At 43.9% G+C, this 25592-nt stretch overlaps 4 protein-coding genes across 4 annotated transcripts; all 4 read right to left on the bottom strand.

Moving 5' to 3' along the window:
* Positions 1–1307: 1307 nt before the first annotated feature.
* On the bottom strand, positions 1308–6205 carry LOC101758953 (PH, RCC1 and FYVE domains-containing protein 1). The gene is made up of 9 exons (XM_012846248.1): positions 6188–6205; positions 6000–6086; positions 5468–5557; positions 5168–5254; positions 4919–5035; positions 2407–4467; positions 2181–2327; positions 1525–1955; positions 1308–1431 (listed from the first exon to the last, which is right to left on the bottom strand). Exons 1-9 carry the CDS (start codon positions 6203–6205, stop codon positions 1308–1310), a joined length of 3162 nt encoding a protein of 1053 aa, XP_012701702.1.
* Positions 6206–11807: 5602 nt separating this feature from the next.
* On the bottom strand, positions 11808–13655 carry LOC101758550 (bidirectional sugar transporter SWEET2b). Its single transcript, XM_004969601.4, has 6 exons — positions 13499–13655; positions 13367–13403; positions 13037–13259; positions 12660–12818; positions 12430–12549; positions 11808–12304 (listed from the first exon to the last, which is right to left on the bottom strand). Exons 1-6 carry the CDS (start codon positions 13542–13544, stop codon positions 12197–12199), a joined length of 693 nt encoding a protein of 230 aa, XP_004969658.1. The 5' UTR covers positions 13545–13655; the 3' UTR covers positions 11808–12196.
* A 1204-nt stretch (positions 13656–14859) lies between these two features.
* On the bottom strand, positions 14860–18518 carry LOC101758138 (retinitis pigmentosa 1-like 1 protein). Its single transcript, XM_004969600.4, has 4 exons — positions 18235–18518; positions 17450–17970; positions 17251–17358; positions 14860–15318 (listed from the first exon to the last, which is right to left on the bottom strand). Exons 1-3 carry the CDS (start codon positions 18413–18415, stop codon positions 17257–17259), a joined length of 804 nt encoding a protein of 267 aa, XP_004969657.1. The 5' UTR covers positions 18416–18518; the 3' UTR covers positions 14860–15318; positions 17251–17256.
* A 3266-nt stretch (positions 18519–21784) lies between these two features.
* LOC101757725 lies at positions 21785–23101 on the bottom strand. Its single transcript, XM_004969599.3, has 4 exons — positions 22837–23101; positions 22488–22707; positions 22340–22385; positions 21785–22198 (listed from the first exon to the last, which is right to left on the bottom strand). Exons 1-4 carry the CDS (start codon positions 22961–22963, stop codon positions 22121–22123), a joined length of 471 nt encoding a protein of 156 aa, XP_004969656.1. The 5' UTR covers positions 22964–23101; the 3' UTR covers positions 21785–22120.
* Positions 23102–25592: the final 2491 nt, after the last annotated feature.

Raw genomic sequence — 25592 nt, 5'->3', positions numbered from 1 at the left:
AGCGGAAACACACATTGGGAGTACGAACTTGAGACAGCATCTACGGCGCAGGGGCTCACCTGTAGATAGGCCCGTATCTCTTGGCCAGCACACGGAACAGCCCCGGGCCGTGCTTGGCGAACAACGGCAGGTGCCCGACAATCGGGAGCGCGACCGGCCCGGGGACCCTGCGCACGCGCCATGATGGCACATAGAAGTAGACCGCGAAGGCGGCGCCGGTGGCCAAAGGCCGCGGCGGTGAAGAGGACTGCCGGCAGCACCGGGAAGAAAGACTCTGCCAGCAGCTGTCGGCTCGTCGCGATGAACACTCCGGCACCCCTCGGGATCAGCATTTCCCCTGATTGATCGATCGGCTCGTGATTAGCTGTTGCTGCGCGCACTGGTGGTGGCTGCTAGCTTGTTCAGTTCAGGGCGCACGAGCAGTGCTCGCTCCCCCGGCTTAATATACGGGCGGCGGCGCATTGGATGTAACGGCGCGTGATAGCTGCCAATTAGTTTGGCTTTCGGCCCAGCAGGAAGAATCTTGAGCGAGCAAACGTCTGGTGTTCCAAGCCACGCTCCTTTGGCATTACCGCTGGGTTCCATGAGATGCGGACGCTGGCACTTGAAAGATGCTTCCTGTTGGGTATCTTGTCGTTCGTACGAAAACTTCTCAAGGATATCTAATACCCCTATAAAAAAAGCTGAATCCGCGCATCATTATATGGGCGGATGGGCCATTCAGTTTCACTGCCGACAATATATCATCACTCTCTGCGAGTGACTTCACAAAGATCATCAAATAGACAAAAGGTGCTACCAGTGTTGGTATGACAGTTGGCCGGGAGAGCTAGCTCTTTATTTGACCAAAAAAAACGAGCACTAGCGGTGTTCATATGGAAACCTTCACACAAAATTTGACTGAGAGGTTTGGTCTGGACGTTGTTTAACTGAGACCTTCAGCTCTAGTTTGGAAACTGTTTGACCAATTGGACCAATATGCCATGGACTCGTAGACTAGAGCTGAGCAAACTATGTCGTTGATTTTGAACATGAATATATCTAGGTCAGAAGGGAGTTTAACAGGGTGAAAAAAAGGACAATGGAGAAAATTACCAATCTACAAGGTACAAAAGAATAAAGAACAAAACAACAGTGTGTCCTGTCTTTATCCTGCTCCACATAATAAAGCTCCTAGAAGGCTAGAAGAGGCCCTCCAAACAAATCTCCAGAGCAGATGTTTCCTATCAAAACTCTTTTCCTGTGTCTAATCATGTGGTGCATCTTCAACAACCCGTATGGACCTAGTTTGAAGATCATGAATGATGTTAATCCTCATGAGAATATGTCGTGTTTCCATGTGTTTGAGTTGGATGGTTGTATTTCTTGAAGACCCGTTCTTGGTTTTCCCTCCACCACTCTTCAGCCTGATTCTCTATAAATCTCCTCTTGCTGTGCGAATAGCCAAGTTTAAATACAAAGTAAACTTTAGGTGTAAATTCAAAATTTTAGAATGTTTTTATTCCACTTAGGAAAGGGGGGTACCTGAATCGGACCCGCTTGAATACTTTGGTGCCATCTTTCAGCTGGATAAGTGTCACGTAGACGCCAGGTTCAAACTGCTCAATTAGTTGCACTTCTCCATGGGTACCATGCTTCGGGGCAAAATCACCTTGGGCCTTTGCACTGTTTTCCATGAAGCAATGGGATGGGGATTCACTAGTGATGGAAATAGCTGAGCCACTAGCAGGTCTACCATCCTGAGACATTGTCAAGTAACCTACACCTGATTTATGACCGACCAAATCATATCTTCCACTTCCGCCACTAGACAGATGAAGATGATCACGTTCCATGGTATTCATGAGCTCTGATGGATGACTTGATTGCTCCTTCAGGAGTGAATGAGTCTGAACCTGTAAAGCTTTTATGCTATCGACAGCATCACTAGGCAGTTTATCCACAATCCCCTTGAGCTGTAGAAGAGTATTAGATTAATATGTATGTATGGTAACATAAAACTGTCGACAGATTAATTTGTCAAACGTTGGTGATTATTTACCTTTACATCCACTTACTAAAAAAAAGGTGATTCCATGAATGGAAACACTATCTTTCAGGTTAGATCATATAATGTAGACCCATAATATGAAGGATATGAAATACAAGCTTATAAAAATAAATGGAAGTCTTAGCAATACCTCATTGTCTAGAAATTTAACAAATTCCATGGCAGCATTACGTTTGGTGGATTCTTCAGCAGCCATAGAGGCAACTGATTTAGCTCTTTTATCTGATTTCTGAAGCTGCTCATGTTGGGCTTCACACTTATGCTTCAAATCATCAACCTGTTGAACACATAATACTTACATAAAGAAAGCATCTTAACATGACAAAGTAGAAAGTAAAATGCAGCACCATACTTACCTGAGATTGCAACTTTAGAAGTTCTTGATTCAGCAACTCATTTGACTTTTGCAAGTTATCAAAATCAACTTTAGAGCTCTGCGGAATAGCAGCAGTAGGAGGTGATTTTGTTTTCTTTGTGTATGGAGATGGTGGTGCTAAAGAAAATGCAGGTATTGCAGGCGAGATAGCCAGCACTGGTGACATTCCCATTGGTTGAAGCGCACCAAATTGAGCAGCAAAGCCAAGGTCTTTGAACTGTAATAGAGCTGAAGCCTGAGATGCCTTCATGAACGAGTCTGCAGCTTTCATATCACTCTTAGCTGCTTTTACCTCCATATACTTGACTGGCTCCGCTAATGGTGTTGCTACAAGCTTGGATGGTCTTATTTCTGGCCTCTCTGGCTTTTCTCTACCATCAATAGAGCGACGAGTAGGAGCGTTTCTTTTGCTGACATTGTTAATATTGGTATCTGCATTCTTCAGTTTAAGGAAACATGAATCACATACACGGTGCGGCTTGCCAGGAGTTGGTGCTAGAGCAGCCTTGAGAACTTTTCTTGAACTACAAGCATGACAATGTACTAGCCCACAGTTGTAGCAATTATGTCGCTTTCTTGTGAATCCAAATGCTTGCCTACAACCTGTGCAAACGGACTGGTCTGCACCTGATACCCACTTATGTATGCAAATACATGTTGTGAAATTTGAACCACATGATATACTTTTGACATGCCGATCTTTAAGTGCTTCAACGATAGTAGGTGCCTTTTTGTCATTGACGTCACCATGACCAAGTCTTCCATTGGCCCCCATTCCCCATGTGTATACTTCGCTTCTTGATGTTAGAACTGCAACATGGGAAGCTCCACATGAGATCTCCTCAACCAACTCATTAGCCAGTTTATCTTTGACTAAACAAGGTTGTTTACCATCAGATTTTGCATTTCCAAGCTGACCATTTTCAGCACTACCCATAGTATACACATGACCAGATGTAGCAAGGGCAACAGTAATGTTTTGTCCACATGCCAACTGATGAAAATTGTGCTCAAGAAGAGCTTGAACACAGGTAGGAATCAACCTAGCTTCTTTGTTCCCATGTCCTAGACGATTCTTATCTCCATCACCCCAGGTATACAGCTTCTTAGACACCACATTAATGCCTGTCTGAACAGTAGCCTCCACGATTGCTGCAGAATGCCAGACTCCACATGCAACTTTGACCGTTCTAAATCCATTCAAGGCTTCTACTTCTTTTGGGTATGCAACACTTTCACGGTTCCCATGCCCAAGAACTCCGAATGTTCCATCACCAAATGTGTAAATTTTTCCACTTGATGTGATCAATGCTGAATGCCATGAGCCACATGCAACAGATAGTACTTGAAGCCCCTCTAAGGGCCCTGAGACATGTTTTGGAAGCCAATGGCAAGCTCCAGTGTCATATCCAAGCAATCCAGCATGGTAAGAACCATCCCCCCAATTGAACAGATCACCAGAAGCAGATATAGCACATGTATGGAACTCTCCGCATGAAATAAAATCAACTATGGTCACGGATATTGACTCAACAAGCTTGGGACGACTTATATCTGCATCAGTTCCATGACCTAGGCGCCCACCAAATTCCTCACCCCATGTGAACACCTCTCCTTGTCTGGTAGTAAGAGCAACATGCCTTGAACCACATACTATCTGATTAACATCTAAGACAACATCTGATTCTAAAGGTTTGGGAATCAAAACATCTACTTTTGAGCATGATGAGCTTATGTGTCCATCTGATGGGGCCACATTAGTCCATACTTCACCCCATACATAAACATCACCAAGGGACTCTATGTCATCTGTTCCAGAACCCTGACTGCAAGAACTAGGGGCAGCACTGGAAATACTAAGTCGAGTACTATCTGCACCACTTGTTCTTATCATATTTGCACGATCAGATCCAGCATCTGATCTTCTAAAGCTAAAAGAATTAGCTCTGTTGTTACCAGCAGTTTGGAAACTACGTGAAATACTTGAAGCGATATCTAGTGTTGTATCATATGAATGACTATCTTGATAATATGATATTTCCTGCAAAGAGAAAACATATTAGACCACAATGTATTACATTTCATAATCAAAGAGAGTTGCACATTGCTAGGTAACAAGAATAAGGTTAGATTGATAGCTACAGGTTGAAACGTGAGAGGGGGTGCTCATTCTTCATAGGAAAATGCATGGAAAAAATGGAGGTGACTATCAATAGAGGGGATGCTCATTCTTCATAGGAAAATGCATGGGAAAAACAGAGGTGGCTATCAATCTTGAAACTTTGTGCTCCAAACAAGCAAGTATTTTTTTCAGAAAAAAATCATCTCCAAGTGTAACAAGGGGGGACACAGTGCATCTGTGATGCATAAATTCAATCATGCTTTCTTAACATATTATCAGTTAGCGTATGAATATCCAAAATTGGCATTGCAAAATTAAACTATGTGTCAAATTGCTTACAAGGAAACACAAATTTTTTATACAAACTCACATCAGATAATGATACTCTATCCTTGTGCTCATCAATCGTAGAATTTTTACAGCATGAACTTATTAACCCCTCGAGTGTTGAAAACCACACTTCAACTTCAGCTTGATCCTTGCAAACCTACATAATAGAAGAAATCCATGCTACATGTGTCATCTTTATATCAGTATATATAGCATTAATCTATCAATAAATACAAATGCAAAGCATTTCCATCAAGCAATGGTTAGAATCTTAGAAACTTATCTTTACCAGATCAAGGGAACGTTGCCCGTTCTTGTATATGAGTGAAAATGATAGATAGTCCTTCTCAGGGCATAAAAACCTCCTAAAAACAGCCTGATCAAGAGTTAAACATATTAGCTGAGATTTAAATGTTCATGCCCCTGTTTTAACGAAAATGTTAGCCAAATTTTGATATAATGTCTATTGCATTTATAAACACTTCTCTAACAATATATGTAGTTTTTAAGGCTACGCTAGCAAGTACAATCTTGATTCGGTAAAAAAAAAGTAAAATCTTGATTTTAACTCAGATAATAGTAAACATACAGTTCTCTGCCCAGGAATAACTTTAGAGATAGAAGACAGTCGGAGGAACTTCTCCCTTTTGTGAGAAAACCAAATTAATGTTGTTTCGTCCTGTAATAAGAAATGTGAAATAAGGAGTATCATACAAACCAACCCTATTTCAGGCAATTAGCATATGCATATGACTCGGTATATATATTCCCTTGAACATATTGGTAATCAGATTTTACAGGTACAAAACTCACACATGTGAACGCTAGGTCTGCTTGTGAAGGTTATTCATATCCACGTTGCAAGAGATGTATACATTAAATAAAAAATCATAGAATAAGCCCTTTACTCATCCGTAAACAGCCTAAATAATCTTATAGAAACCATATTTGTATATAGCACATTGATGCTTTTATTCAGCTACTTCCTACTTTTGTTATTTTCCCTTGACCTTGTTTCTCTTTGGAAATTCTCAGGTAATTCAATCTAAGAATAAGTTCTATGTGCCTTACAAGAACAACAAAAGGAATTCAAGATCAAAAGAATGTGCTTATGAACTTACACTAGCAAGTCTGAAAGTACGAATCTTGGGTTTCCCTTTCCGGCTATACTTGATAAGCTTGCTACCTTTCTTTAGAGTAATAAGGGCCTTCAGAAAATGAAACATAAATGTAGTATCACAAAAGTTTTAACACATGCACAACTAATAATAAAGTGAATGAAATATCATAGTTAGGTCTATAACCGCACATTTTCATCTGGTGTCATCTAAACAACCACAAGTCAACATCCTATTTTGAGCTCTTTTCATCCACAACTGCAACAGAAAATAAAAAAGTGTTTAAAACAATTGAGAGGTCAGTATGAGTGCATCACATGAAAAGATGTTTCACTTTTCAGAAATCGAAGTTGACAACAAATCATTTGGCAACAAGAAAAAGAGAGAGTCGTACTAAAAAAGTGGAAGACAAAATGAAAAGATGAAGAAAAAAGATTGTAATTCATTGAACTATGGATTGCATCATAAGAACCCACAAAACTTTTGTGACAATCTAGCATTTGAAATAGCATGAACACTCAAACATTCCATTACAATATTAGCCACTCACGGGTTCATGGTAGGATAACCAATTGATTCACATCTAATCCCTCTTAACATAGGCAAAAAAAAAGTGATATGTCTCACACTCATACATTGGATTAGGTGGCAACCTTCTCTCATAACTAATAAAAAAATCAAAATTTAACTTTAATTGGTGTTAGCTTGGGGATTACAAATAGAAAATGCAAGTGATTTAGGAAATAATAAATAGCACAAAAATATATATATATTCTAGACTCAATTTGGTTATCGGGCACAAACTTTCCTATTGCGATGAACAAAAGAAAGAACAGGGAATGAATGGTCGACCTTTATACCATTACCTAATATAAGCTTTGTTGTTGGAAAGATTTTCAATCCTTTCAACCTCAAGAGGCAAAAAAGCAGCATGTTCAGAGGATCAACGACAATGTTGGATGGATTAATGATAAGATTAGGCGTCGGGTGGCAGCACATTCAACGGAAGAGCCAATGGTTGCCGAGCACCATTAGACATGACAATGCATGCCAATGCCACCCTTAGAATGACAATGTTGAATGCCACCCTCGATGCACAGTGGAGATAGGCCTTGCGTGCAATGGTTCTTTACATGGTGGTAGATTGCTATTGCAAAAGTCTATTACTAAGGACTAACTTGGACGACCCAGGCAATTAGACTGACATACGAGGGTAAAATTTCAAATCAGTTAAGACTCATTGATCAATGTCAGGCTAGGCCTCCGCTAGAAGAGATGTCCTCCGGTGATCGCGGGAGAAGTGGGTGATCTCTCTAACAGAGACGAGAATGGTGGTTGGTTTCATGGGTGGAGGAGCTAGAGAAAAAAATAGAACCGCAAAGAAAGAGAGGAATAGATAGAAGAGGCCCCGAGGCGAGTGTGCGACACAGGAATAAGGGGAATGGAGTGTATTTTTCTTAAAAAAGAAAATGGAAAATGTGCGATGCTCTAGAGTGAAGTTGTGTATTGCTAAGGGGAAATTCACCACGTATTGCCTGAAGAGTGGAGCATAAGAAGGACCACGTCCCGCATGCCTAGAGCACATCCAGCCACCAGCGTTTTCATGGGCCTAAGAGAGAGGAGGATAAGAGAAAGGATAGAGACTAAATTAAAGCTTGTCCACATCAGTTGCATGCAAAGAACGTTTGCATAGCATGAACACCCCCCCCAAACATTCCATTACAATATTAGCCATTCCCGGGTGCGATAACAAAATGACTTACATCTCATCCCTCTTAACACGGTAAAAACAAGTGATACGTCTCACGCTCACAGATTGGATTAAGGGGTGACATTTTCTCATAACTAATAAAAAATAAAAAATTAATTGAAGTTAGCTTGGTGGATAGCAAATCTAAAATGCACGTGATTAAAAAATAATAAAAGAACAAAAATATGTATTCTAGACCAAATTAGGGCATCGGGCACAAACTTTCATGTTGTGATGAACAAAAGAAAGAATAGAGAATGAAGGATCAACTTTTATAGCATTACCAAATCTAAGCTTCGTTGTTGGAACAATTTTTTATGCTTTCAACCTCAGGGAGCAAAAAAAAACAGCACTTTTAGAGGACCAGTGACAAAGGTGGATGTATTAGCGAGAAGATTACACATCAGGCGGTAGCGCATTCAATGGAGGCGTAAATGGCAGCCGAGCAACGATGGAGTTGAAAACCACCTGCAATGCCGTCTATCCCTTAGATTACAATGTAGAATGGCGCCCATCGACGCACATCGGAGATAGGCCGCATGCGCGATGGTTCTCCGCATGACGACAACTCAAGCAATCAAACCACAAATAAGGGTAAAATGTTAAAATAATCAAGGCCTACCGATCGATGTCTGGCTAGACCTCCGTTGGAAGAAATGTCCCCCGATGACAATTGGTGGAGCGGACGATCTCTCATACGGAGACGAGAATAGTGGCTGGTTTTATGGTTGGAGGAGCAACAGGCAAACAGAGAATGCAAAGAAAAGGAGGGAAAGAGAGAAGAGGCCCCCTAGTGCGAGTGTGTGACATAGAAGGAAGGGAGCGGAATCTATTTTTTGTGCAAAAAAATAAAAAATGGAAAATGGGTGACACACCGGGATACGATTGTTTATTACTAAAGGCGACAAATTCGCCACATGTCACCTAAAGAGTGGAGCATGAGAAGGACTACAGCCCACGTGTAGCTAATTAATGGTACTAAGAGAGGAGGAGAAGGAGAAAGGTACAAACTAAATTAAAGCATGCTCACGTCAACTGCATGCAAAGAGGGTTGAAAAAAAATATAGATCTTAAATGAATTATACAAATTGAATTTTGCTTGCACCATAATACTTCTTACAACAAGATCCTTAAAACAAGACCATACTTGACTATATTTGGATGATATTTTTTATGAACATTTTTTAAAGATGCTTGAAGATTTTCTGTTGTTGCTGCATACAAGTACTTGAACAACAAGAACAAATGATTACTTTGTACGAATAAAATATTAAATAGGACGTACAAAATTATTTCATATTACAAAAAAATTTATCTACAAAGTGAACAAATAGCTCCATATAGGGACAAAATGTTCCACATAGAGAACAAACACATCTATATTGCAAACAAAATTATTCTTATAAAAGAACATAATATGTACACACAACAAACAAATTATTTTTACTTTAGAACAATTTAGCCTACAACACAAAAAATTGATATCAAGAACAAATTAGTCTACAAGCGACCAAATAATTTAATATTGCAAACAAGTTATTCAACATGGAGAACAAATGTGCCCTCCTTGTGAATAAACTATTCTTGCATACAAATAAAATGTGTACACATGAGAAGCAAGTTATCTTAAAATAAAAGAAAAAAATAAAACTAAAAAACTAAATAATAGAAAAGAGAAGTACAAAAAAGAAGAAAAGAAAAAGGAAATAAAATGAAAGCTAAAGTGATGAAAATAAAAGAACAAATAAAATAAATGAATAAAAATAATATTACCAAGAAGAAAAGGACAAAGGAAAAGAAATTGCAAAGATAAAAAAGCATGCATGGTGTGAATGTGTGCATCATGTTTGACACAAAACAAAAGGCAAAACATCAAAGGTGCCTAGGCATGAAGCCCTCAAACTTCCTTGGGCTCACATGCAAACATGTGTTGACTAGAGTCTGTCCCTACCCAACCTCACACTTTGTTGCACGGTTCAACATGCTGAGAAAGTATAAATGGGCTGAAAACACCCACTGGCCCGTGTGAGAACTTCTTCAAGTGATAAACAGTGAAATTGTCACTGGAGCTATATATAGTCACCGCGAACGCTTTGACTGGGTTGCCGCGAGCACTAGGAGAAAACTTCTCTAGCCACCAAGAATCACAGATTGGGAATCTGGTGGCTGGAGGAGAAGAAATGTGGCTAAGCCACGGATGCTATTAGTCATTCACATGACTAAGAATAGAGTTGTTGTGGAAGATCTCGCACCACCGCTTCCATCTCTAGGGTTTAGGGTTGTTAGGGGGTAAGGTTCCTCTTGTGATCCACCGGCCTTAGAGGGAGGGACATTGGGTAGTGGCAGCAAGGGTTTAGAAGGATGGAAAGGTGAATTGGAGATGCTCGTGTGGGTGGCGAAGAACCACCGGTGGGCAATGGTAGAGGTAGGGGAGTGACGGTGATGCCCCTACGAAACTAGGTTAGCATGGTGGGTTGGTGGCAGGCGGTGGTGGCGGATCCGGCAAAGCAAGCTGCCTGAGATGAAAGGTAGGGCTGGAGGACTAGAGATGAGAAAGCGCAGGCTCACCGGGTTAGGGTAACATAGGTGGAGGCAGTAACTCCTTGTGACTGGAGGCAACCGTGATTGATAAGGTAGGCCTGCCTCCTTGTGGGATGAATCCTTCTGCAACAGCATGGATATCAGCAGTGCATGTAGCATATGAACCCTGGACAAGCACATGAGCATAGGCATTCATTGGGACGATTGTATTATCAAAATAGTCTAGCCAATGAAACTAAACTGAACAATTTAGTTTAAAATATATACTCCCTCTGTCCTGCAAAGAGTGTCCTTTTAGTTCTATCCTAAGTCAAACCATCTTATATTTGATCAAATTTATATAAAAATATATCAATACTTTTGATGTCTAACAAGTTTCATTAGATTCGTTATGAAATATATTTTTATAGCATACCTATTTAGTGTTATAAATATTGATACTCTTCATTGTAAACTTGGTCAAACTTAAAACGGTTTGATTTAGGACAAACCTAAAAGGACATTCTTTCCGGGATGGAGGGAGTACGAAGTAGTCGCTAAAATATAGGTGTACATCACCTCTTCTTAAATGGACAATATAGTTCCTAGCATGAATATTTTCTTATATAAAGTTTGAGTCATAAAGTGAAACTAAAGGCAGCATAAATATTTTCAATCTATATCTCAAAATATGCAAAACATCTAATAGAAAAATATTGAGGAAATATAAATGTGTGACTTTGATAATTATTTTCTATTAGAATATATGTACTAACTTCAATAAATTCATGAGATTATGGAACTATGTTTCAACTATGGCTTTCGCATTTACAAATTATAATATAGATTTTTTGGAAGTTACTGGTTGTCAAAAATTCAAAATTTTGGTCGAATCTTATCCGATACAAGAAATATTTTAAGAAGCAGGTCTTTTGTGAAACTACTTTTAGAATTTTTTTTGTTCTTATATACTTTACCATACAACAACATGCAAAGAAAAGGAATTGCTCGGTCTTTAGGGCTTGTTTGGATCTATTAATGATAATAAATTAATAATTAGCTAGCTAGCTGCTAACTTTTACTCCCTCCATCTATCTTTATAAGGCATGGTATGAGTTGTGACAGTCTTCCAAATAACACTTTAACTATCATTTATCTTATATTGTATTATTTATGGTTATAAATTTGGAATCATGGTAGAGTATATTTGATTACGAATCCAACCACATAAAATTTATATTATGAAAATAAAAAATTAATAATCAAATTATTGTACAAAGATTGTAAGTTTGAATCTTGATATGCGTGTGCACCTTATAAATAAAAACGGAGGCAGTGGCAGGCTAGGCTAACTATGAGCTGGGCCTGTTTAGATCCACCTAATAATAGGTAGTTGGATGGATGGTTTATCTATTAATGAACCTTCTGCGTGTTTGGAAATTTGGAACCCTACCTAGCCACTAGCTATTACCACTCATATGGATCCGAGCAGAGCGTTAGATGCCATTGTCTACTAAATTTAATTGATTTGCTTAATGTTGTGATAGAATGCTTTTTCTTACAACAAGATTAAAAAATCTTTCACGACGACATGAAACACAATATCCCGAAACAAAATTTCACAAGCAGCATGTTCAAGTGCTTGTATGCATCAGCACAATGCCTAATAATATCTAATAAGAAAGTAAAGCCTAATATCAACAAGTGAAGCTATTCGAAGCACAGCTTTCACTACAAATACGTGAAGAGAAATGACGGGGCACAAAGCCAACAATGTACAGCACAGTGACCAGGACAAAACAACGTATAGACTGCCACTAGCAAGTAGTAACATCTCCCTCTGAGACTCTCCTTCAAGAAACCGTCACCCCCCTCTTTTCTGAATCCCAGCAACGGAGAGCAACCAGCTGACTGATCAAGTCGGTTTTGCTCAGGCGAGCAACGGTGCAGAAGGTTCACTGCTCTTCCATTTCCTGCTGTAGTAAGCGTACAGCACCAGCTGCATTGCTCCCAGGATGACTCCAATCCCATTGGGGACCTGAAAAATCAACATCAAAACTCAAAAGTTGGTTAACCGAACTCTCGGTGAACGCATCTACCAAATAAGTTCGACAATCAGTTCATGAAAGCGTAAGCTGAAATGAGAACGAATCGGGTGCTCACGTATATGAAGAAATCACGCAGCAGAAGCCCGTACATTGTGAAGGAGGCGCTCATGAGGAAGGTGGAGAGGGACAAGTAGAAGGGCATGAACTCCACGCACTCGGTCCGGATCACCAAACCCTGAAGAACCAGGACGAAACACGCAAAAGCCGTGAGAGGTGGTCATTTCGTCCGGCGGCAAAGTTAGACGAGGAAGAAATCAATCGAGCGCTCAGCTTAGGAAAGCGTACCATGACGGCCAGTGGGGAGGCAAACATGGAGATCAGAGACGCCATGCTCACGCCGCCGATGAACAGCTGCCGGGCCGGCTGGTCCAAGAAGGCGATGCTCGCATGCGCAACGAACGCGAACACGAAGACTTCGAGCAGCAGGATCCCCGTGATCTTTAACTGTGGAGAGGACGAAGAACAGGTCTCATTATCCACGCAAACATCGTCTATTGCAGAAATGGAAGAAAGAAAACAGCTTCCACAGACAAAATTGTGCGGTCCATCTTACTCGTGTCGGTCAGTCAGACACGGCAAAGAACCAGCACAATTCTTCGGGTCTCTTTTCCGAACTGAAGCTGGTGTAGTTGAGGACGGCAAGTCGGCAAGGAAGGAATTACCCGTGTGCTCCTGCTGTCGGCGTAGAAGATGAAGAGCGAAATGTACGCGAGCTGGAACAGCGCGCCGGTGCCGTTGACGGTGGCCACGAGGGTCCTGCCGCCGTCGGAGACCCAGGGGAGGCCGTACCAGAGGCAGATGCAGCAGTTGAGCAGGGAGAGCAGGTAGGGGAGCCCATCGAACCGCTCCGTCGACTTGGCCTTCACCACCCTCTTGAACGTCGGCCTGGCATCCACCAATCGAACAGCAACGCCATGATCAGATCGACGAAATAAACGAGCAGGAGAGAAATGAAAAACAAAGAGGAAAAAAAAATCAGTTTGGTAGCTTACACCGGCGACAGGAAGAGGGCGAGGGCGAAGATGTTTCCTGCAACGGCGGACCAAAATTGAAGGAAGAACTTTCAGCTTAACCACTCTTGAGAACAACTGAGAATTCGGAAGCGGAGAGGCGAAGGAGATTACCAGCAACGCCGGCAGCGAAGCAGGAGATATCGTACAGGGAGCTCATGAATGCGCCTCCGCTCGTCCTCTGCTTTTTCCCACCGGCTTTCCTACTCCCTCCTCGTGCGAAAAATCTGGGGCTCTTTTATAAGACTCTACCGCCAGCACGGGGTTAATGAGTGACCTGCAATGCAAGCGACGCCAACACTATACGAGTCTACAGCCACCCATTGAATTGTCGGGTTTAAATCACAGAAAACGTAATGCTACTGGCTGCTGCTGGTCCTGCGAATATCCCACTTTGTGGGATATATTTGTGGGTTCGTGGGGGCAGAGGGAATATAATATCTTGTGAATCTCAGTAGGAAAATTCTCCTGATTATCGTACCAGCTTGGCTCATGTTTACCGCACGTCCCGAAATATTTTTTTTTCCAGGCAAAATGCAGCTGCGGGTCACTGCGTGGCTGGCAAAAGTGCTAGTGTTTATCTGGCAGGGAAAAAATCACCGCGAATTAATCGATTCACAAAATGGGGAGAAAATGAGCTGCCAGCTGTCATTTTGTTGTTTTTTGAATAATTAGCTGTCATTTTGTGAGATGGGGGGATTTTTCTTCTTCCCCGACGTTCAAAAACCCATGTGGTCAACCGGAACCGGCCAGGTCGCTTTACGAGCTCGTGGCCGGAAGCAGACGCCTTGCGCGGCCACAAACGCTTCGCGAAAACGAAGGGATGAGCGGCCGGGCCGCGCGCTATTATGGCGTTGGTGCCGTGCCGCGTCAGCTTCTTAAGCGCGCTATTATGGCGTTGGTGCCGTGCCGCGTCAGCTTCTTAAAGCGACCCGGAGGAGTAAAGGGGGGGAAAAAATCTGAGCCGGGGACATGATGTTCGTCTTTTCCTTTCCGCCGACTGGATGAGCATGTCCTCGTCAGCTCATTAACGGTTTCTCATCAGCCAGTCAGCAACTTCTCTTGTTCCGCTTCCTCCATCGCGGAAAGCGGTTTTCAGCTCAGTTTCCGAACTGGAACGTGTTTCAGGGTGCTTGATACGAGGTGCTAAACTGTGTTTCAGGGGTGCTTGATACGAGGTGTTAAACTTTAACAGTGTCACATCAGATGTTCGGATGTTAATTAGGAGAACTAAACATAAGCTAATTATAAAATTACTAAGCGTAATTAATCCACCATTAGCAAATGGTTACTGTAGCACCACATTGTCAAATCATGAACTAATTAGGCTTAATAGATTCGTCTCGCGAATTACACTCCAATTGTGCAATTAATTTTGTAATTAGTCTATATTTAATACTTCTAATTAGTATTCAAACATCCGTGACGGGTGTTAAATTTTAACAGGTTGAAGTAATGGGTAGCCTGACTGACAATTCAGCGGACTAAAGGCTCTGCAAAGAACATCTCAAATTGTTTGAACAAATATACTCCTTACAAGTGACAACCCTGAGAGAAAGGGGCATGGCAGATGATACGTACCCCAGGAAAATAAGTATAAAAGCAGAAACAACAAAATTTCTTTACGGTCGACCCACTTCAACTCTTATGCTACAAGACCAGGACCTAGACGACACACTAGACAAGGGAGGGAAGAGGGGCGTTCGGGATGCCAAGGACATCAAGAATATTAACCACAACCAGGAGGGTGTAACTTTGCACAGACGCAGAAATGCAGGGAAGGGAGGAAGTAGAAACATCAGCTCGATGTTATTCGAAATCCTTCTGCCCCATCGTTCATGTGACTATTCAACCAAATCTAGTTACAAACTGCCCATCAGCTTTGAACCGAACAATGTAGCATTTTCCGTCTTCTTGACTTCCAAGTTCCAACCCTGCGTTCAGGAGAGAACAAGAGTGTTAAAGCAAATACTTGAATACTAGTATGACAGAAACAACAAACATATCTTCCGTTTCATCCTAACAATGAGGGAAAAAAGTCTAATGTGGAACACCAGTAGCCATTATTCAATTAGTTGTGGTGCATAAGAAACAAAAGAGCTGCTTTAACATACCAGCTGAAAAACAAAATCATATTTGCGCAGGACTGGCAGTATTCATTTTCAGTCAATTGTTGTTCATGCCCACATTGACATATATAATACTAAATAAGTAAATATATAATGAATTCCGAAAATTAGTCAAAATAGTAAAATATATAGAATGCAATATTAACAGATTCATAGATTAATGCAGGCCTCAGAGAAAATCAGCCAAGTATCCTCATGATTTGAGATTACCACGATTGCAGTATCAGTCCACATGTAGCAGTGCTATGTACAGAAAGGTAATCTGGTAAGTATATTAAATCCGGAGTAGAATTGTCAATGTCATGGACTGTACCAACTAAAAGAGACCATCTCCAGCTATTTGGAGATCCACAAGTCTGTTTTTACTAAACTAACAGAAAATAAACAAGCCAAAGAAATATACAAAATTTGGGAACTCATTTTCATGTACATAATGACTACCCTCTAGTAGGGTGCAAATTTGGTGCACTAACATGGATATCGTACTCAAGTCAAATAAATGTCTTTATCAAAAAAAATGTCAAATAAATGCTGTGTTCTCAACTTTTCATGATCACTACTGTCAGAAAGGTTCAGATACTTTCCTTTCCTGGGCAGTTTATCACCATTAGGAAAACACCGTTCACAAAAAGGACACAGCAAGAATTGAACTTTTAACTTTACAGAAGATTATTTCCCGCAGACCAGTGTTTCAAAGGCGTCCAGGCAGACCCAGCTCGACTTGGGTAACAGGTCCGCCTTGTCGCCTAGGCGATAAGGCGTACAAGGGTTAACATAGGTCGCCTTATCGCCTTTAAAACAGTGCCAAAGACATCACTACTGACATATAAAGGATGGATGTTTTGGCCTCTCAAACTCACGACATGATCCAAAATATATGCCTTGATATCTTCCCACTAAAATTTGCCATCTCCGAGCATGACTTCAGTAACCAATGAAACAACACTCAGAGTCAATAATACAGGATGTTACTCCCTTTAGATGTCAGAACAAATCCACAGACAAATCCGTAGCCTTGAAGCCACTATTAGATAGATTAAAAAGGGATGAAACGTCCATAGTTAAATGATTATTATCTAAACGTGTCCCCTAATATGTTGCAATAAGCTCTCTATCTTCACCTTGCACTCTTCAGCTATATGAAGGGGTAAAATAGTTGATCTGGACAGTTGAGTATATTATCCATTCAAAATTCTGCGATTGAAGTCAAGAATGGAATTGGCAGGCTACAACACGCAAACACGTGATAATTAAGGGTCACTACAGCTTATTAGAACAAACCAGAAGCTAAGCAAATAACTTTTAACTGCTACTTTCACAAATGACATCCAACAGTAACGATAAGAATGTCACAAGTTGTGCATTAAACAATGTGTGGGAAATACAAAACCCGCATCTCATGGCCCAAAATTCACCCTAATACAAGTATTTGCTCAGTGCCCACAAAACCAACATCCCCAATGTGTGGAAGTAGATTTCTTAGAAGTTAAAAGGTGCAGGTTAAATTTTATTTCCATCTAACTTACACTGATGTCGAACAGCAAGCAATGATCTCACCAATTAAGCTATGCACAATGAACTAAGATATGCACCTCGTGTTTCGAATGCATAATCAGTAAAACTCAGCAGCATACTTCCCCAATACCACTTCCATTGGTATAATGATAGAATGCCTACTGAAATTCGATGTCATTCATATTTACCCAAACACAACCATGAGACACAGAACCATCTCACCTTCATCTATCTCCCTGAACCAGAAAATGCATCAAAAAGCCCACAGCAATTCCACCATGTTGCCCGCTGCCCTGAAGCGGCCACTGCCACTGCAGGTCCACGCGCCACCTGCAACAAATACAACCAACCCAATCAGAACCCATAGCTTCGAATCAAAGCTTAGTGGAGTAACCGAACTAAAACCACATATATCATTTACCTCTGTAGTATGCACATCAACAGCCTCCCGAGACCGTGACAGCTCAGCTGAGTCCTTGACCACCACATTGCCACCCCTAGTCTCTGGTTCCTGCACCACAACATTGGCACCGTCGCCCTTCACCTCAGGTTCCTGCACCTCAGGTGCCACAGGCGTCTCGACCACCACCACTTCATCAACCTTCGGCTCAGGTTCATGCACCGGATGCACCTTGGCCACCTCCCTCTTCACCTCTGGTACCTCCACCGCGGATGCCTCGACCGACTCTGGCTCCTGCACCACGGATTCCTCGGCCACCATCACATCCTTTACCTCCGGTTCCTGCGCCGCCACGGGGTGCACCTCCACCGCCGCATCCACCTTACCCTCGCGTTCCTGCCCAACCGTTTCCGGCGGGACAGCGCGCTCCACGAGCACCTCGGCCGCGGCGGCCTTCCTCTCCTCCTCTTCCGCCTCCGACGCGGCGGCCCTGGGCGTCACCATCTCCTCGGAGCTCTCCATGGAGTCCTCGCTCGCGTCCACTGCGCCAACCCACACGCAAACACAGCATCAGAAACCATACGCATCCATCATACATATAGCGGAAGGAAGGGAGCAAGGAAAGCGCGAACAGCCCGTAAAGGCGGCGGCCGGTGGGAACGCGGTGGCGGTGGGGGGTGACCGCGGCGCCAGCGAATGCCACCCTCGCCGCACGCGAAAAGGCGATTCCCACCACGCTGGTGCCGAAAGCGCGGATCTGCCCCGGCTTAAAGATATGGGGGAGGAGGGTCGGGTGCCATTCGTACCGCGAGAAGCCTTGGGTGGGATCCGCAGGTGGTGGTCGCCGTCGCGGCGGCTGAAGGCGTTGTTGTCGTCGCTGCCGTTACCGTTGCCGTTGCTGGCGTTGGCGTTGTTGCCTCCATCGTCGGGGTGGCCCTCCTGCTGCTGCTTCTTGAGCTTGGCCCGCTTTTTCGCGCCCTTCGGCATGGCGGAGAGGGATTTCGATTCGAGAAGGGGGGGCGGCGCGGCGCGGAGGGTAAAGGGGGCAGCCGGGGCAAAGCGATGGGAGGACGAGGAAGGGGGAAGCGTTTTGTTTTGATATGGAGGGAGGGGGATCGGCTCAATTTTGTTAGGTTTACCCAGACACCCAGCCCTCCCAGGGCATGGATCACATTTACTGCGTTGGAACAAGAGTTAATTTTTTTTACCATATTTTAAAAAGAAATCTATGTCAACACATGCGCGCAACCTCTTTTTTTTCTTTTGCAAACCGACCTTTGTACGGCACGGTGAATATCTCGCGTTAATAGATTTGTTCGTCCATGAGCAAAATCAAATTCGAACCTTCAAACCAAATAGTGATGGATATCTCTTCGAGGAAATCAAAAGGATGATTACAGATAAACTGAACGAGATCTCCTTACGTTTGCTGCCATGACTCATTCAAATATGCAACCCGTAAAACAGTATGCAAGTTTGAAATGTACATGGATCTCAAAAAAAGTTGCTTTTATTATAGACTTTTGTAGCCTAATGATGAAACTACTTTTCTCTGAGAAATTTGAATTTGAAATGGGCGTGTGAACTTGAGAAACTGGCCTCATTCGCAACTGTTTCTTGTTCACGGTGAGTTGTACCAAAATTATGAAAACACGCGTATCATCCAGCTTGTCATCGAATTACTACAGGTGCGTGCTTGAAATTTTGCTCATGAAGACGTGGACGATCAAAGTGAACAAACTCGAAGAACAACTCATGCCGTCGCGGTTAACTACTCTACTACAGGTTGCAATTTACTCCTGTAGCTTAGCTGGCTAGTCTAAAAGCCATACACTCCTGTTGAAGAAGAAACAAGGACTAGAACCAGCCAAATCTACACGTTTGCAAGCAAAAGACAATCTGGTAACGCTTTAACTCGGTCGTGGGGTTCCGCTAGCAACACCGCGCACGCAGCCGTTTTTGTTTGCGGGACGCGGAGCGGACGCCATACCGACGGGAGAGAGACCCGGAGTCCCTGTGCCTCCGCCGGACCCCGGCTCCATCTTTTTCCACTCCCTGCACAGCCAGGCTGCTGCCTCGCCTGGTCCGCGAGTGCTGGCCTGTGAAGCCGAGCGCTGGAGCGCCGCGCCTGGCGCGCGTGCTGCCCGCTGTGCGTCGCCTGCCTCGCCCGACGTCCTGCTGCCCGAGACAGAGAGAAACGGAAGAACAGAAAAACAGCACAGGAAACACGCTCAACTTCAAATCAAAAGAACCCCTTCAATACTCGGCCGCACCAACAGTACAAAGATAGCCACATGTTTGACCTAGAAACCAAATTGTTGTGATCCTGCCACGCCTCGAGTCTTTGAGACCGGAGGCCGGTCTGGGCTGTGCGCAGGTGTCTCTCCCGGTAACCCATGCGTCGTGTTCGGCGTGGCCCCGCGCCGGTGGACTATACGCGCAGCGATGTGTCACCCGCGGGGCGAACCGGGTCCAGAAACTCAGCTGTCAGCGCGTTGTGGCATGAGGGCGTCGTCTTGGAAGGATTATACTGGCTGCCTGATGGAGGAAGAGGATTTAGGCTTGATTTGGTTACTCTTGCTTATTTTTAGCACCCGTCATATCTAATGTTTAGATACTAATTAGGAATATTAAACGTAAACTATTTACAAAACTCATTACATAAGTGGAGGCTAAACGGTGAGACGAATCTGTTAAGCCTAATTAGTTCATGATTTGATAATGTGTTGCTACAGTAAACATTTAGTAATGATGAATTAATTAGACTTAATAGATTCATCTTACCGTTTAACCTTCACTTATGTAATGGGTTTTATAAATAATCTACGTTTGATATTCCTAATTAGTATCTAAACATTTGATGTGACACGTGCTAAAAATAAGCAAAGAACCAAACGCGTTTAGCCTCGAGGTGTGTCTTCACACGTCGTGATCCTGTTCCACCTATTGTTTCTTGAAGCCACTTTCCCCGTCGATCATGACCACGAATGCCTTCCGAGGTGGCGAGGTCTAATAAAATCGTTAGCATACCAGATCATAAGATCATTCTTACTGAATTAATGATTGTTTTGGTATGAAACTCCGCACATTCCTGACAGGTTTTTTTTTCCCACTGCCTGTAGCGTAGAAAAAGGTTACTGTAATTCTTCGTCAAGAAACATTAAGTAGTACTTCAACTTGCCTGCCTGAAAAAAAGGTAAAAAAGAAACAAAACAAACAAAAAAGGTACTGATTCAAAGAACGTGTTCATAGCTGACACTGATTATTTTAAAACTGGTATCCGTTATCACGCTCTCAGTATAAAGATTCCTTCAGTTTCAAAATCTGGATTCCGTTTTGCGCCGGTTCAAGATCTAGCGACTAGCGACCCGATCCGCTGTACAGTACGCTCGGTCTCAGGTGCCCGTTTGAATTCGCTGCTGCTAGTACAATACTGCCACGCTGCATGTGGACGGAGGGCACATGGCAGCATCACAGAAAACGCCGGTCCTGGTCAGGAAGTCAAATCTCAGATCAGCAGCACACTCCCACTGAAGAACGCACAGCTGCGCACAATGAATAGGACTTGCAAAATTTGTAGTAGTATAAAAAAGAAAAAAACGCTCAAAATATTCGAGATGCCAGATGCACCTAGAAGATGTGGCGTGCTCAACAGCCTGCCGTGCCGCGCCATGTGTGCAGTGCAGTACAGGCACCTGCGCCATCATGGAACGGATCAGACCGGACCTACAGAAATATGCACGAGCACGACGTAAAGGAATTTCATAGCGTTCCATCATCATCGCCTTATTGCACTATATTAATATCTTTTCCTCGGAACACTTTGGCTAAACTTTAGCGTGTCACATCAGATGTTCGGATGCTAATTAGAAAGCTAGACATGAGTTAATTATAAAACTAATTAGCAGAACCCTGTGCTAATTCACGAGATGAATCTATTAAGACTAATTAGTCTATGATTTGACAATGTGGTGCTACAGTAACTATTTGCTAATGATGAATTAATTAGGCTTAATAGATTCGTCTCGCGAATTAGACTCCATCCGTGCAATTAGTTTTATAATTAATCTATATTTAATACTTTTAATTAGCATCAAATATCCGATGTGACAAGTCTTTAGTGGATACACCCAGAGCGAAGAAGAAAGCAGCCTCTGGCATAAGAGAATCAGGAGGCCTGCCTGGTTGGCCCAGGCTTGGGCCCATAGTTGTTGAGGCGGCTCTGGCGCTCTGCCGCCGTTGGGTTGGGCCTGTGGAGATGGGTTCCAATGAATTTGGTTGCACTAAGATGTCAAGCAGGCAGGCAGAGGGAGAACCAACATTTGCTCATGTTGATACAATGATACTATGAGCACATAGGAAGCAATCAAATAAATATTTACCACATCATGACATTGATCAAATCAACAGCTGCATGGATTGCTCACTCGCATACTCCCTCTCCATCTCGGAAACAATCGACGAATCACAGTGAACCAATCGAACGCACCATGACAGTTGACAGACACCACTTAATTTACCAGCCCCCGCACATGCCGTACGTAATTAACACAAACACACACAGATACACATACGTACTGCCTCTCCATCTCGGAAGAAAATAACCCGCAACAAACCGATGAAACCACATATGCACGCCACCTCAATTCGACACTGTAACCGATCTTCAGTCATGTCAGGTTCTGCTTTTCTTCACCTCCCTCCGTGTATGGCGAGCAGGTAGAAGAGCTGCGTCGCCGACAGGATGATGGTGAAGGACTCCATGCAGATCTACAACGAAAAGGCCGTAATTAGCATACAGTACTTGCTAATGTGTCATGCACGATGAACCCGGCCAGGCCTGCAGGTCACACGCATCTCTGCATGTTTATTTCAGGTACAGAGTAAACTTTGGCAACCGATCGATCTTACCAGCCTGGCATTCCTGCCGTGCAGCTCAATCTCCTTGACGGCCAATCTGAAACAAAAAGAAGTTAGCCAGAGAAGAGGTTAGGAATCGCATGGACCACCACCACCGTATACGGGACTCGACGGACTCGTACGTGCAAAATACACGTACCCCATGGCGAGCAGTGTGAGCGTCCAGGCGATGAACCCGGATGATGCCGCCGCCGGCAGGCTCTCGGAGCTCCAGGCGCGGACGTGGTGGAACCCCGCGAGCGCGGCGGCCGCGCCGACGACCCCGGCGATCACCGCGAAGATGACGAAGAACCCGGTCGCGGCGTTGCCGATGGGGAAGTAGATCGGGGAGAAGTGCGCAGGGAGCTGCAGGCCGGAACCTGCGTACGTACACACACAAGCTCACAGAATCAGCGACGCCCCTCAACTCAAACCGCGCGTACGTGCATGTGACCATGTGTCTATCCATCACATCACGATGATAGCCATCGATCACAGTATATACGTACCGATGAAGAAGCCGTAGTTGATGGCGTGGTTGATGGCCCAGCCGCCGACCGCCGCCACGATCACGTACATGCAGAAGTTGAGCACCAGCAGCAGCCCCGCCACCGGCTTCAGACCCGCGTTCGCCATGGGACCGACCTAGCTTGCTGATCGACTCGACGTCCAACGAGCTCGATCGCCCTGTACCTAGCGCTTCTAACAATCTAGCTCGCTCTCTAGTCTCCACGTACTGTATCTGCTGGCTTGAGGTAGCGTTTGCAGGTGCACCCCTTATATACACACGCGACGAGCCGCACCGCCGATGCAGAACGGCGCAGAATACTCATACTTCACGGACCACGACGACAAAGGGTATTAGCTAGCTGACCTGGTTAAGCTACTAGCTTTGTTCCTTGCTTCCATTATCTGCACGAACAGCCGGGCCGGGCCGCTCGGATTGTGTGGGGCTTACGTGAGGGATGTGACAAACGTGATGCTCAAGGCAGGAAGCTGGCTTTCAGTTTCTCCTAGATTGATCTCCAGCTTAGCTACCGGTCTTCAGAGATTCTCTACGGCGCGTCTGGAAGCTTGGAAGTTGGAACTTAGGATGGCGGCTGGAGGATAGATTGCTCCGGTGTGCTGGACAGGTACAGCCTTTTCCTCCGGGGCATGCATCGGCGATCCCTTTCAGTTCGGTTCAGGCCGTCAGTCAGGTGCTTTATTCCTTTACAGCGAGAAGAAGATCGCGGCGGCTTTTGGCTATGGAATCCGTGAGTGTTTGGGAGACGTTGGGGCACACGTCTCGTAGATGCCAAGTGCTAATGGCGGGTCGATGAGCAGGATGCTGTGGTCTCCGGTTCTCTCGGCCGTCAAAGATCGCAGAATCGACGGTCGGATTCGACGAAGATGTACACGGCCTCTTGTTCTGTCCAAGAACATCCTGCGTACGTGTGCGGGCGCAGTGAAAACCGAAAAAAGCAGTTTATTGTTCGATTCTTCTGCCACTTTTGCAAGTTTTAAACTGCGCCATGATGGTTTGATGTTGGCTAGCCGAAATCCCCACCGCCTGGCGATTGCTTTTCTGACTAACAAAGCCACCAAGCTAATAGTATGATGCTTCTTTCGTCTTTAAGATCCGTCGGTTAGAAAATTGCAAGTGTTCTTTTTATCAGATTTGAGTGCCAGGTGTGTTTTCCCCGGCCCCTCTGCTCCTTTCGGTTCAGCCGCTCCATCAGATCACTTTCTCCAGCAGCTTCGTTTCGAAGAGAGTACAAAACAGCAACATGTATGGTGTAACTAGTAGTCCTACGGGTGGTATTATGCTCTAGTTTATCATGAACTTTACATGCTGTTACGAGAAAACAAAAGATTGATCTTTCGAAATTCGAATTTTACCAGCAGTCTTGCACTCTAACCACTTATCATATCAGGAAGTGAGCCTAACTCAACTCAACTGGTTAGGATGGAAGGTATGGTCATGCACTCTAACCACCTAGTTTTGAGTCTCCTCTAGTTCGAATTCGTGTGCCTATTTCTTTTCTTAACTTAATTAAAAATAGCCTAACTCTTTCTAGTCGATTTTTTTTCCGAACTTTACCTGTGGCATTCTTCCGTCGAAACCAACACACTTCGGCGTTCGTGTTGTGCAGCCGGGCGCACGGGGAGAATCAGGATGTAGCCCGTAGGCCACAAGCGGGCTGAGGTGAAGGAAGGTGGACTGCCTGCCTGCCACACCAGAACAACCCGTGGCCCGCGCGCGATCGCACAACTGCCACTAATAATGGGCCGGTCGTCGCGGGAACCACTTGAATGGTGGCAGCGGGCCGCGGCCTGCGACGGCCCCGTGCGCTCAGCCTATTGGTTTAATAGTGATGGGAAAATCACAGGAGAGGAGCAGCTCAAGTTCTCAAACTTTTTCGACTCGGCGATGCAGATGCTATTTGTTGCGCACATAAAAAAAAAGAAAAAAAAACTCGCCTATGTAAGCAGCAAAGTATTGAGAGAATACGCTAAATACTTAAACCAGGGAGGGCACGCAATTTGGTTTCAAACGATTTTTCATGCCGCAGTACTTGTGTTAATCGTTGTACGACCCTGAAGCCGGCCATGACACAGCAACGGACACCAGCCATGCCCAATTGCCATCAAAATCGAAGATTAAAAAAAAAAGAACGAAATCGACAGCCCACACAAACGTGCGCTAGGCATTCCAAGGCGCCGCATTCAGCACGCAGATTCATGGCTGAGTATCTTTTCCCTCTACTAGTCCATGCTTTTGTTTCCCCTCAAGTCAAGCACAACGTGCTGTTGAAGAGCAAATAAGAAACTTGAGACTGCTTAATTTTATCATAGCGTTTCCTAGTCAATTACAGCATGACAGTCAAAACGCCCGCTCCTTCCGTCCCATTTCCTATCTCGAGCACTAGAGCCCCAAAATTCAGAGTTACTTAGAACTGATAAGAAAAAACTCAATCCTTGCGGTTTGGGCGAAAAGTACACGCTGCTTCCAGTTTCCACAGCTGGGAAGGCACGGCTGCTGAAAAAGAAATCCAAACCTGTATCTGTGTCCTTTTGACAAACAACCTTTGTGCAGAAGTGTACATGCTACAGACTACAGTCCTCTCTCGTCTTCTCATATTTGATAAGAGAAAGTCTAATAATTATTCAACAAGTAAGGGCCTGTTTGGCTCACTAGTGTTAAAGTTTAACACCCGTCATATCGGATGTTTGAATGCTAATTAGGAGTATTAAACATATGCTAATTACAAAACTAATTGCA

This window comes from Setaria italica, chromosome V, assembly GCF_000263155.2.
Source record: "Setaria italica strain Yugu1 chromosome V, Setaria_italica_v2.0, whole genome shotgun sequence".
Taxonomy (NCBI): domain Eukaryota; kingdom Viridiplantae; phylum Streptophyta; class Magnoliopsida; order Poales; family Poaceae; genus Setaria; species Setaria italica.
Note: the sequence above shows the minus strand (reverse complement) of the source record. Positions and strands in the feature narration are given on the sequence as shown.